This window comes from Stegostoma tigrinum, chromosome 17 (assembly GCF_030684315.1).
Source record: "Stegostoma tigrinum isolate sSteTig4 chromosome 17, sSteTig4.hap1, whole genome shotgun sequence".
In the NCBI taxonomy this organism is placed as follows: domain Eukaryota; kingdom Metazoa; phylum Chordata; class Chondrichthyes; order Orectolobiformes; family Stegostomatidae; genus Stegostoma; species Stegostoma tigrinum.
In genome coordinates, this window is record NC_081370.1 from 36,818,063 (window position 1) to 36,831,453 (window position 13,391).

At 44.3% G+C, this 13,391-nt stretch overlaps 3 protein-coding genes across 3 annotated transcripts in view; all 3 read left to right on the forward strand.

Annotated features, from left to right (window-relative positions):
- The window catches only part of usp47 (ubiquitin specific peptidase 47), a 196,946-nt gene that overhangs the window by 8,224 nt on the left and 175,331 nt on the right, over positions 1–13,391 (forward strand). The gene's annotated exons all lie outside the window — the stretch shown is intronic.
- On the forward strand, positions 1,252–9,461 carry LOC125459331 (protein preY, mitochondrial-like). The gene is made up of 3 exons (XM_048545671.2): positions 1,252–1,307; positions 7,000–7,191; positions 9,311–9,461. The coding sequence occupies exons 1-3, from the start codon at positions 1,252–1,254 to the stop codon at positions 9,459–9,461; spliced, it is 399 nt and encodes a 132-aa protein (XP_048401628.2).
- Positions 9,555–10,572, forward strand: LOC125459332 (phosphatidylinositol N-acetylglucosaminyltransferase subunit Y-like). Its single transcript, XM_048545673.2, has one exon. It carries the CDS (start codon positions 9,555–9,557, stop codon positions 9,768–9,770), a length of 216 nt encoding a protein of 71 aa, XP_048401630.1. The 3' UTR covers positions 9,771–10,572.

Consider the following 13,391-nt stretch of genomic DNA (forward strand, 5'->3'; position numbering starts at 1 on the left):
AACCAGTCCAACCTGTCTCTGCCTCCCTAACCGGTTCTTCCTCTCACCCATCCCTTCCTCCCACCCCAAGCCGCACCCCCCGCTACCTACTAACCTCATCCCACCTCCTTGACCTGTCCGTCTTCCCTGGACTGACCTATCCCCTCCCTACCTCCCCACCTACACTCTCTCCACCTATCTTCTTTACTCTCCATCTTCGGTCCGCCTCCCCCTCTCTCCCTATTTATTCCAGTTCCCTCCCCCCATCCCCCTCTCTGATGAAGAGTCTAGGCCCGAAACGTCAGCTTTTGTGCTCCTGAGATGCTGCTTGGCCTGCTGTGTTCATCCAGCCTCACATTTTATTATCTTGGAATCTCCAGCATCTGCAGTTCCCATTATCTCTAATACTATAGCATTATATTTCTATCCCAAATATTTTTCAAATAGGATTGTAGTTATTTTACCCAATATCTCCTTTTTTAAAATTCTGGAATGTGAGCATTATAGTTAAAGTAATCATTTCTGCCCATCCCTGGTTTCCGCTGAACTGATTGATTTTCTAGGCCATTTCAGAGAATAGTTAAACTTCAACCATATCCTTTTCATCTTTGTGGGTCTGAAGTCACATGTAGGCCAAACCAGGTAACAACAGAAGATTCCCTTCCCTAAAGGAGATGACTGAACCAGATTCGCTTTGAGAAGAATAGTTACCTGGTCAGCATTAGATTACTTTTTAATTTCAGATATCATTGAATTCAGATTTCATCATTTTCCACAATGGAATTCAAACCCATTTCCCAAGAAAAGCTTGGATCTATGAATCACTGGCTCGGTACCATCAGCACTATATCACCACCCACTTTGTGACTCATTAACATACTTTGTTTTATAATGCTGCTGTGAAGGGGCTTTGTATATTTTCATGTTCAACTCACTATATAAATGGAACAAAACAGAAGTTACTGGAAAAGCTCAGCAAGTCTGGCAGCATCTGTGAAGAAAAAAATCAGAGTTAACATTTCAGGTCTGGAGACCCTTGCTCAGAATATCAGTTTCAGGTCGGGACCCTTCAACAATCCTGATCCAAAACGTTGACTCTCCTGCACCTCTGATGCTGCCTGACCTGCTGTATTCCTCCAGCTCCACACTGTTTTTACTCTGACTTCAGCATCTGCTGTTCTGCTATGTCCAAGTGACTTAAAACACACAGTGCTGTTAGGAAGAGAGTTTGACCCAGGATGATGAAGGAATGGTGTACATTTCTAAGTCAGGATGGCGAGTAGCTTGGGCGAGATCTTTCAGGTGGTGGTGGTCGAGTGCATCCTGTAGTTTGTACACACTGCTGCATCTGTGTTTTGGTGCTGAAGGGAGTGAATATTGAAAGTGGTGATTGAGGTGCCAATCAAGTAAGCTGCTTTGTCCAGGATGATGTTAAGATTGTGCGTTATTGGAACTGCATCCGTCTAGGCAGGTGAAGAGTATTTCATCTTACTTGTTATAACCCATTTAATTCACTAGTTCCCTTTAGAAGAGGTAATTCTGCTGTCTTAATGTAGTCTGACCTACATGTGATTCCAGATGTGGTCGACTCTTAACTGCACTCTTGAATGGCTGAGCAAGCCATTCAGTTCATAGAATCATAGAATCCCTAAAGTGTGGGAACAGGCCACTTGACCATCAAGTTCACACTGACTCTCCGAAGAACATCCCACCCTGACCCACCTATCTACTCTATCCCTGTAAGCCTGCATACCCCAAGGCTAATTCACTGAATCTGCACATTCCTGGACACTATGGGCAATTTAGCATGGCCAACTCACCTAACCTGTGCAACTTTGGACTGTGAGATAGTAGGAACTGCCGATGCTGGAGTCTGAGATAACAAGGTGCAGAGCTGGATGAACACAGCAGGCCAGGCAGCATCAGGCAGCAGGAAAGCTGATGTTTCGGGTCTGGACCGTTCTTCAGAAATAGGGGAGGGGAAGGGGGCTCTGAAATAGAGAGGGGGGAAGGCAATGATGGAAGGTGGATAGAGGAGGGATAGGTGGAGAGAAGACAAACAGGTCAAAGAGATGGCGGTGAAGCCAGTAAAAGTGAGTGTAGGTAGGGAGTTGGGATGGGGGTTGGTCAGTGAGGAGGGAGGAGCGGATAGGTGGGAGGGAAGATGGACAGGTCAAGGAGGCAGGGATGAGGCTAATAGTTAAGAAGTGGGATGGGGGTTGGTCAGTGAGGAGGGAGGAGCGGATAGGTGGGAGGGAAGATGGACAGGTCAAGGAGGCAGGGATGAGGCTAATAGTTAAGAAGTGGGATGGGGGTTGGTCAGTGAGGAGGGAGGAGCGGATAGGTGGGAGGGAAGATGGACAGGTCAAGGAGGCAGGGATGAGGCTAATAGTTAAGAAGTGGGATGGGGGTTGGTCAGTGAGGTGGGAGGAGCGAATACGGTGGGAGAAAAGATGGACAGGTCAAAAGAGATGGAGACAAGATGGGCTGGTCTTGGGATGAGGTCGGGGGTGGGGAGATTTTGAAGTTTGTGGAGTCCACATTGACACCATTGGGCTGCAGCATTCCCAAGTGGAATATGAGGTACTGTTTCTGCAGCCTTGCGGTGGCATCGTTGTGGCACTGGAGGAGGCCAGGATGGACATGTTGTCCAAGGAGTGGGAGGGGAGTTGAAGTGGTTCGCGACTGGGAGGTGTTGTCATTTGTCATGCACCGAGTGTAGATGCTCCACAAAGCAGTCTCCAAGCCTCCACTTGGTTTCCCTGATATAGAGGAGGCCACATCGGGAACAGTGGATACAATATACCACATTAGCAGATGTGCAGGTGAACATCTGATTAATGTGGAAGGTTTTCTTGGTGCCTAGGATGGATGTGAGGGGGAGATGTAGGGGCAGGTGTAGCACTTCCTGCGGTTGCAGGGGAAAGTGCCAGAGGTGGTGGGGCTAGTGGGGAGTGTGGAGTGGATGAGGGAGTCAGGGACAGAGCGGAAGGCAGATAAAGGTGAGGAGGGAAATATATCGTTGATAGTGGGGTCAGATTGCAGGTGGCAGAAGTTGCGGAGAATGATGCGTTGAATCTGGAGTTGATGGGGTAATAGTGAGGACAAGGGGAATTCTGTCCTTGTTGCTATTGTGGGGAGGGGTGTGAGAGCTGAGGTGCTGGAAATTGCGGTCCTTGCAAAAGTTTGGACTGTGGTAGGAAGCGAGTACCCATAGGAAACCCGTATAGACACACAGAGCATGTACAAACTCCACACAGACAGTCGCCCAAGGATTGAATTGAATCCAGGTCTTTGGCACTGTGAGACAACAGTGCTAACCACTGAGCCACCATGCCATCTTCTTCATATCTTCATATAGGTCACTATGCCACCCTGGTTCAAGGACAATTAGGAATAGGTAACAATTGCTCACCTTACCAGTGACACCAATAGCCCATGAATTAATAAAACAGACTTATATTTATATAATTCCTTTCACAAGTATGGGACATCCCAAAGTGCTGCTTCACAGCCAATTAATTATTTTTGGAATATAGCATCCACTTTAGCATAGGAAACACGACAATTTGTGCACAGCAAAATTTCACAAAAGCTAATGCGTCAATGATGCTGTAACTCTTATACGTCGGATGGATGAGTTTTCGTCCAAGGCATGCAGGAGCGTTTCCCGACACAGTATGTCGAAGGGCCGACAAGAGGGGAGGCCACACTAGATCTGGTACTTGACAATGAACCAGGCCAGGTGTTTGATTTAGTGGTAGATGAGCACTTTGGAGAGAGTGACCATAATTCGGTTACGTTTAGTTTAGCAATGGAATGGGAGAGGAACATGCCACAGGGCAAGAGTTACAGATGGGGGAAGGCAATTATAATTGGGCAAGACTTACGAGGCAAAAAATCGGGTAGCCAAATGCAGGGGATGGGGACAATTGAAATGTGGAGCTGGTTTAAGGAACAGATATTGTGTGTCCTTGATAGGTATGTCCCTGTCAGGCAGGGAGGAAGTGATAAGGTAGGGGAACCGTGGTTTACTAAAGAAATTGTATCTCTTGTTTGGTGGAAGAGGGAGGCTTATGTGATGTTAAGATGAGATGGGTCAGTTGATGCGATGGAGAGTTACAGGTGAGCAAGGAAGGATTTAAAGAGAGAGTTAAGAAGAGCAAGGAGGGGTCCTGAGCAGTCATTCGCAGGTAGGATAAAGGAGAGCCGTAAAGTTTTCTAAAGGTATGTGAGGAATATAAGGATGACTGGGGTAGGAATAGGGCCAATCAAAGACAGAAGTGGGAAGTTGTGTGTGGACCAGGTAGAGATCGGAGAGGTGCTAAATGAATATTTCTCATCTGTTTTCACTGAGGAAGAGGAGAATATCATCGAGGAGACGACTGAGATACGTGCTATTAGACTTGAAAGGATTCAGGTTAGTAAGGAGGAGATGTTATCAATTCTAGAAGGTGTGAAGATAGATAAATCCCCTGGGCCTGACAGGATTTTTCCGAGAATTCTCTGGAAAGCTAGGGAGGAGGTGGCGGAGCCCTTGGCTTTGATCTTTGAGTCCTCATTGTCTACAGGTTTAAAACCAGAGGACTGGAGGATTGCAAATGTTGTGCCCTTGTTCAAGAAGGGCAGTAGAGATGACCCACGCAATTACAGCCAGTGAGCCTTACGTCTGTTGCAGGAAAAGTTTTGGAAAGGGTTATAAGAGATAGGATTTATAATCATCTCGGAAGCAACAATTTGATTGGAGATAGTCAACATGGATTTGTCAAGGGCAGGTCGTGTCTCACAAACCTCATGGAGATTTTGAGGAGGTGACCAAGCATGTGGATGAGAGAAGGGCAGTTGACATAGTGGACATGGACTTCAGTAAAGCCTTTGATAAAGTTCCACATGGTAGGCTATTGGAGAAAATACGGAGCCATGTGATTGAGGGAGATTTAGCAGTTTGGATTAGAAACTGGCTTTCGGTAAGAAGGCAACCAGTGGTGGTTGATGGAAAATATTCAGCCTGGAGTCCAGTTACTAGTGGTGTGTCTCAAGGATCTGTTTTTGGCCTACTGCTGTTTGTCATTTTTGTAAATGACTTGGACGCAGGCATAGGTGGATGGGTTATTAAGTTTGCAAATGACACTAAAGTCGGTGGAGTGGTGGACAATGTGGAAGAATGTCGCAGGTTGCAGGGAGACTTGGATAAAGTGCAAAATTGGGCAGAAAGGTGGCAAATGGAGTTCAATGCGGATAAATGTGAGGTGATTCACTTTGGGAGGAATAATAGGAAGGTACAATACTGGGCCAATGGAAAGATTCTTGGTAGTGTGGATGTGCAGAGGGACCTTGGGGTCCATGTACATAGATCTCTGAAAGTTGTCACCCATGTTGATAGTGCTGTGAAGAAGGCATACGGTGTGTTAGATTTTATTGGTAGAGGGATTGAGTTCCAGAGCTGTGATGTCATGCTGCAACTGCACAAAACACTCGTGCGACCTGTTCTGGTCGCTCCATTGCAGGACGAATGTGGAAGCATTGGAAAAGGAGCAGAGGAGATTTACCAGGATGTTGCCTGGTCTGGAGCGAAGGTCTTATGAGAGAAGGCTGAGCGACTCGAGTCTGTCCTCATTGGAGAGAAGAAGGCTAAGAGGGCCTTTAATAGAAACATACAAGACGATCAGAGAAAGATGAGTCAAGGTGGATGGTGAGAGTCTTTTTCCTAGGATGATGATGTTGGCTTGTACGAAGGGGCACAGCTACAAATTGAGGGGTGATGGATTTAAGAAAGATGTCAGAGGCAGGTTCTTTACCCAGAGAGTGGTAAGGGTGTGGAATGCCCTGCCTGCCAATGTAGTTAACTCAGCCACATTCAGGGCATTTAAACAGTCCTTGGATAAGCATATGGATGATGATGGGATAGTGTGGGGGAATGGGCTTAGATTAGTTCACAGGTTGGCGCAACATCGAGGGCCGAAGGGCCTGTTCTGCACTGTATTTTTCTATGTTCTATGACCTGATAACTTGTTCTTATGATGTTGAAGCAAGTGTCCTCCCTACTGAGCCACTGCTGACACACAGCTAATGAGGGTGGATGACTAAAGATTTGGTCAAAGAGATAGATTTCAAACAGTCTATAAAGATAAGGGAGTGGAAGGTAAGGAATTCCAGCCCTTAGGATTCAGGCATCTGAAGGCACCGCCACCAGTGGGGTAGTGATTTAAGTCAGAGATGCTCGAGAGGTCACACTTGGAGAAACTCTGAGATGTTGGCATACTTTAGGGCTGAAGGAAATTGCAAGAGATAGAGAAGAGTGAGAATCTAAAAACAAGGATGAGCATTCTAAGTTTGAGGTGTTGTCAGACTGTGGCTCGATGCAGTTCAGCAGGATCCAGGGTTAGAATTAACCGAAATTGATGTGAGTTAGAATATGAACTGTAGAATTTTAAATGCTGAGCTCAAGTTATATTGAGGGTGACAAGGTTGTGTTGGAATGATCAAACCTAAATCAAGGTAAAAAGACACCATTCGTGCTTAAGCAACTGAAGAACAGAGGCAGGTGGCTGTGAGCTGAATATATGTAGTCTTGGTTTTGAAGCATTTGGAGGGTAATCATGGGTTCAAATGGCATTGAGTTTAACCTCAGCAAGTGGTCACAGACAGCCTTAAAAATCAGAAAACAGGATTTGTGACATAGATTGAAGAGAGTGGTGTCTGTCCTTTCAAGGCGGTTTTAGAGGAAATGTCTGATAATCCAGTATTAGAGATGGTGAGAAATCTGATGCAGTTGACAGGAGGGAAAGCTGGGTATCTGCAGTGCAGATGTGTATGACACAGATTTTGCTGCAGTTTGGTACCTAATGGCACTTTTAATTGATTGGAGTCGCCTTTATTCGTTCAATTTCTGGAACAGCATCTTCCTGAAAGTGAGTGAGCTCTACAATTTACAGCAGCATTTGCCCTTTTCAATGGGGGTGAAAGGTGGAGGGGGCGGGGCTAGTGCTTTAGCCCGGATGCGGAAGTGTTGGTGGTGAGTCTGGAGTTTCGGGTGGGAATGATTCGGGTTGGGTACGGGTCTCGCATCCGGGGAGCGGCCCGGAGGCTTCTGCATCTCTCCCGGGCCAGGCTGTCAGGAGAATCGGTAACCGGGGAGGGAGACAGGAAGGCTGCTCTGGACCCGACCCTGCTCCCGTATCTGGTGTGTCCCCTGTCCAGAAAGCAGCTCAGGTTCGTCCTTGGGGAAGGTCAGAGACTAGGACAGGGGAGATATCCTATGTCTAGCAACAGGAGAACGAGTCGCTGAAAATAACTAGATTGCTGTTAAGAAGTGCTAGCACATTCTTGATCGTCTGAATGGTCTCCTCTTCACAATTCGGGATGGCGGAGCGGAATGGAGGCAGAGAGTAGGAACAATGAATTTGATTTTTGAGTTGAAGGGAACTGGAGCGGGTTCAGGGAAGGGATTGAACTGGCCTCAAAGCAGGATTTTGCAAAGTGAAAGACCGTTCCGAGGACCTTTAATGGAATCTGGGTTTCATTGTGGCCCTGGAGGAAGGTGGATAATCTCAGAGCACCTAATACTGCAAGGAGAGGACTCCCATCAGCTCTGTGGATGTTTCTACTGTGCAATGCCAACACAAAATGTTCTCTAAAATAATGCAAACAACTAGTATTTATATAGTGCCTCTCATTACCACCAAACGTCTGAAGATGTTTCTGAATTAGTGAAGTACCTTTCCACTGTTGTAATGTACAGATATGCAAACAAGGATGTGATATTGACCAGCAGTCTTTTTTCATGATGGAGACAGATGAACATTCTTATAGAAGAATGAGGGGGATTTATAAAAAACTTTTACAATTATGAAATGAGTCAATAGAAGCAAGGAGCATGTTTCCACTGGTGGGAGAAACTAGAACAAGAGGACATAGCCTCAAAATTACAGGAAGCAGATTTGGCACTGAATTGAGTTGTGAATTGGCAGAATTCTCTGCCCACTGAAGTAATTAAGGGTTAGAATGAGAGGGTGGATAAGTGGAGCTGAGGCCATGAAAATATCAGCGATAATCTTACTGAATGGCAGCTGGTCTACTCCTACACCTAGTTCTTATGTTCTGTGAATACCAGACAACTGTCCAGCTTTTTCTTTTGAATAGTACAGCAGTCCTTCTGTATTGAATTCCTGTCCCCAGATAGTGCCATGTTCCCTTAGTACTGTAGTGGCTGTATCCACCTAGGTTTGTAGACTCACATCTCTGGGGTGAGACTCAAACACCTGGTTTCCTGATTCTGATGTGAGTGTGCTTGCTAAGTGATGGGTTGTCAGCAGATTGACTGAACAAAAGCAGGATGTCTTGATGCCTTTAGACTGGAGGAATTTTTGTCTTGATTGTACACCAGAAACATTCAGAGTATTCAAATCAAAGGAAGTGGCTTGTGGGAAGTAAATAGATGCAATGGTTCTGCCTCCTTGATAGTATTGCCATTTATGTACTGTAGCCAGAGCAGGAATGGCTTTTTGGTTTGGGGCTGTTCGTTCTTCATTTTAGAAGCTCAGAACTGTTATACAATTGACTTCAATCCTGTTTAGTTAGAGGAGAGGGATGAAACGCCTACATGGATTCTTCATCCTGAAGATTTAGCAAGTATGTCTATGAGTGTCTTGACTGCAACACCATTCTCAATCAAATAGCTTACCATTTGCTTTTAAGATACTTGTGTAAATAATAATTTCCTTGTTGAGTCTAAGCTACAAATGATTGAAGAACTCCATCCCATCAAAAAGTAAACATCTTCAGGGAAGTGTAGAGAGAAGAATGGAAATACATACAAGATTAACAGTATCTGAACCAGAAAAGTGGGTTTGTTTAGCAGATCAATTCTGATCTCTGTACCAAAGGAAGTTGAGTTTAATAAAATTATCAGTTTGTTGTTAAAGATAACAATTTCCCCACATTTATTTTTCATGTTTTGTTTTGTTTTGTTTCTGTCCTGGCTATGTTTCACCTTTTAAATCAGTCAGTTAGCAACATACCCTCCCAAAGCTACAATTTTGCACAACAGCTTGGCAGTTCTCCCCACTGACCCTCGACCACAACACTTGTATTACATGCAATCAGCTGATGAAAATATCAGGTTTCTTGAGCTTGTGAAAGAAACTGTGTAAATGCAGAAGTGTTCGCTTGTCTTTCCAACTCTTTTGAAAATTGGAAATGTTTTGAGAATCATAGAAAGATATTGCCTTTTGAAACATAACATTTTCAACCAGATTAAAAGGGCAGACTCCAGTTCCAACTCATTTTGAATGAGCTGCAGTTTAATACTTTGCTTCTGTCACCTTTATAGATATGATGAATCCTCCAATCAGCTGATCAATGATGAGTTGGGAATAGCCTATCCTGTTGTCGATGGAATTCCCAACATGATCCCTCAGGATGCAAAGTTAATTCGCAAGAGTGAAGACACACCCAAGGCGGAAGAACTTTCACAGCAGTAAACGGATCACACATTGCTTCTGGAAGTGGTGGGGAACTCTGGAAGTTTGAGATTATTTTAAAGGGAGGGAGCTTATCTTGCGTATTGCAAGATAATGACAATCTATCTGTCAACTCTCACAGTGCTGGTTCCCCTGTTCTCTTTAGCTGGGCTGTTGTACTCAGCTGCATTTGACAAGGATTTTCCACAGGGCTGCACTAGTATGGCCAGCTTGTGTTTCTACAGCCTACTACTCCCCATCACTATCCCAGTGTTTGTATTTTTTCACCTATGGAGCTGGATGGGGATTAAACTTTTCAGGCATAACTAATTTGAGTTCAAAAGCTATTGCGTATGATGATGTTTGTGGTGACCTGACGGCATCAACCTCTCAAATGAAATTTAGTTTCAGTAACAAGGTTTTTCCATTGGCTTGGAGGTATTTAGAATCTTGAGTGTATTATTGGTGGAAATTGGCACTGTTTTGGTTAACTTGTTCCTTACACACAAAATGCGAGGCATTCACTTTTGCCTCATCATGGTACATTTTTCTGGTAATGTTCAGTTCCATTGGCTTCATTCCCAGTGACTGCAATGCAGGAGACATTAACAGGCAGTCCATTTGAACCAGTTCGATACGGATTTCTGTCTTGAAGAAACAGTGTAACCAAAGTCACATCAAATTCCACCACAATGTCAGATGCAAATAAACCATGGAAATTCATTATAACAAAGGTTTAGTTTTGGTGCTTTTGACCTTGCTTTCGAAGACACTTGCTGTTTGCCTGGGTATTTAGCCACACTTGTGGTCTGTATTTGAGTTTCCTTGCCTGTATTCTGTTACTTTCACACGTTGCTTGGTAGGTAGTACAATGATTTCTTGATTCAGAAGGTTGTAGTTTAAGTTCCATGTTTGCTGATACTCCAGTGTAGTACTGAGAAAATATCACATTGTCAAAAATGCTCTCTTTTAAATGTTAACCAAAGCCCTGTCTGCTCCCTTGTGTAGAAGTAAAAACTTCCATGGTGCTATTTAAAAGAAAAGCAGGGGAGTGTTCATTGGCTATCTGACTAATGTCTGTCCTTCAAGCAACAACATTTGAAAAAATAAACATGTTATCTGGCAAATATCATATCGATGTTTGTGGGAACTTCCTGGGCATATGTTGGCTGTCACATTTTCAATGGTTCAACCATGACTTCACTTCAAAAGTACTTCAGGATGGCCCAAAGTGTATTATAATTAATGAAATGCCTTATCAGGGGGAAGTAACAAAGTGCTGGAGGAAGCCTGGCAGCAGCTGTGGAGGGGGAAACAGAGCTAACATTTCAAGTGTAGAATGACTCTTCCTGCACTTGCAGTATTTTGCTTTTATTAGGACTGGGAGCCCTTCCTTTACTGAATTTTCTTCAGAAGAAGCTGGGCATAGAATAGGCTAGAATCAGTCTAGGTCAGAAGTTGCTGAAAACTTAATACAACCATGGAATGACCTGTCATTGTAAACTAAGTTACTGGTAATGAGCAGTTCGAGTCATCTACATGTTGAAAGCAGATGATTATTTCCATACCATGCAGTTTGAGTTATCTTTAAATAAAGCAATTTGAAGCAAATGTTTCATCTCCATCACTAGACTGTCTGGCTGTAGACTGGATATTTTTTACCTCAGTTAAGATGGGGTGAAGTTGACCAGAGATTGCAAATTCTGCTTCAATGGGATGCAGTGGGAGGAGGGGAGATATTGAAGCTGGTGAAATCCACATTGATACCATTAGGCTGCAGGGTTCCCAAACGGAATATGAGTTGCTGTTCCTGCAACCTATGGGTGACATCATTATGGCACTGCTGGAGGCCCAGGATAGACATGTGCATCCCAAAACCAGTCCAGCTTGTCCCTGTCTGCCTAACCTGTTCTTCCTCTCACCTATCCCCTCCTCCCACCTCCATTTCCTACCTACTAACCTCATCCTGCCCCCTTGACCTGTCTGTCCTCCCCGGACTGACCTATCCCCTTCCTACCTCGCCACCCGTACTCTCCTCTCCAACTATCTTCTCCTCTATCCATCTTCAGTCTGCCTACCACCCCCTCCCTATTTATTTCAGAATCCTCTCCCCATCCCCCTTTTCTGATGAAGGGTCTAGGCCCGAAACGCCAGCTTTTGTGCTCTCAAAATGCTGCTTGGCCTGCTGTGTTCATCCAGCCCCACACTTTGTTATTTTGGATTCTCCAGCATCTGCAGTTCCCTTTATCTCTGTTTATAAAAAGGAAATTGCTTGACAAATTCAAGGTTTGTTTTGATGTAACCAATGGTATAGACAAAGAGGAGCCACCTTGTTCTAGAAATCACCAGAGGAAACAATTTTTGTCTATCTCTTTATCATCTTAAACATTTCAATTCAACCACCCCTCAAATTGTTTTAATCAACCTATTCTGACGTTATCACCTTTGGAGCAGACGGGACTGGAATCCAAGCCTCCTGGCTATCGGCACAACCACTGTGCCAAAGGAGCACCTTTCTTAATTTTCTATAACTTGGCCAATAGTGATGTGGGAAACCTCATTTCATAATTTAACCTTCTATGTACTGGTTATCATTCTGAGGAATCTCTATTGAGTTACTCCAAGGCCAATATAGTAGAGGAGACAAGTGGTGTAATGGTACTGTCACTCGACAGATGGGTCAGAGGGTCAGGTTACTGTTTTGGGCACAAATGTTAAAATTTTACTACAGTGGCTAACATAAAACTAGCCTCCATAATGCTTTGTCAATTGTCATAAAGTCCCATTTGAACAAAGAATAAAACCACAGGAATGGAGCCCTTCGGCCCTCTAAACTTGTGGCCACTACATTTTGCTCTTCCATACTAAAACTGTCTTCACTTACAGGATCCATATACTTCTATTCCTTCCTATTCATGTATTCGTCCAGGTGCTTCTCGAATGCTGCTATTGTGCCGGATTCTACAACCTCCTCTGGCAGCACATTCCAGCCACTCACCACCCTTTGTGTGAAAAACGTGCCTCGCAAGTCTCTTAGAAAGTCCATCTCCTTACAAACCATCCCCCCCCCCCACCGACCACCACCACACCATGAACATGTGAACCCTTGTAACCGAGCCCCCACTCTGGGAGAAAGCTTTGCACTTTTCACACTATCTATGCCATTTACAATCTTAAAATCATATTGGGTCACTCTTCGACCTCCTTCATTCCAGTGAAAAATAAACCCAGCCTAGCCATATTTTCTTCACAGCTAGAATCCCCCATACCAGGCAACATCCTGGTAAACCTTTTCTCTATCCTCTCCAAAGCATCAACATCCTTCTGATAGTGTAGTGATCAGAACGATAAATAATAGGTCAAAGTGTGGCTTTACTAAAGTTCTGTAAAACTGCAGCGTAACTTGTCTATCCTTATACTCAATCTCCCTACTAATGAAGGCAAACATGCCATAATTTCTGAAGAAGGGTCCCGACCTGAAACGTCAGTTTTCCTGTTCCTCTGATGCTGCTCGGCCAGCTGTGTTCTGCCAGCTCCACACTGTTATCTCTGATTCCAGCATTGGCAGGTTTTACTATCTCTGATGCTATAAGCTCCTTTTTTTTTCAAAATTACCTTATCTACCTGTGCTGCCACCTTCAGTGATCTCTGGAACTGCACACCCAGATCCTTCTGCCTATCAATACTGCTAAGGGTTCTGCCATTCACTGTATAATTTCCACCTGTTTTTGACCTTACAAAATGCATCTCACATTTGTCCAGATTAAAACCCACCTGCCATTTTTCTGCCTCTGCCTCCATATCCTGCTGTATCCTCTGACAATCCTCATTATCTGCAACTCCACCAAACTTTGTATCGTCTGCAAACTTACTAATTAGACCAGCCACATTTTCTTCTAAATCATTTATGTAGATCACATCAGCAGAGGTCCCAGCACTGATCCCTGTGGA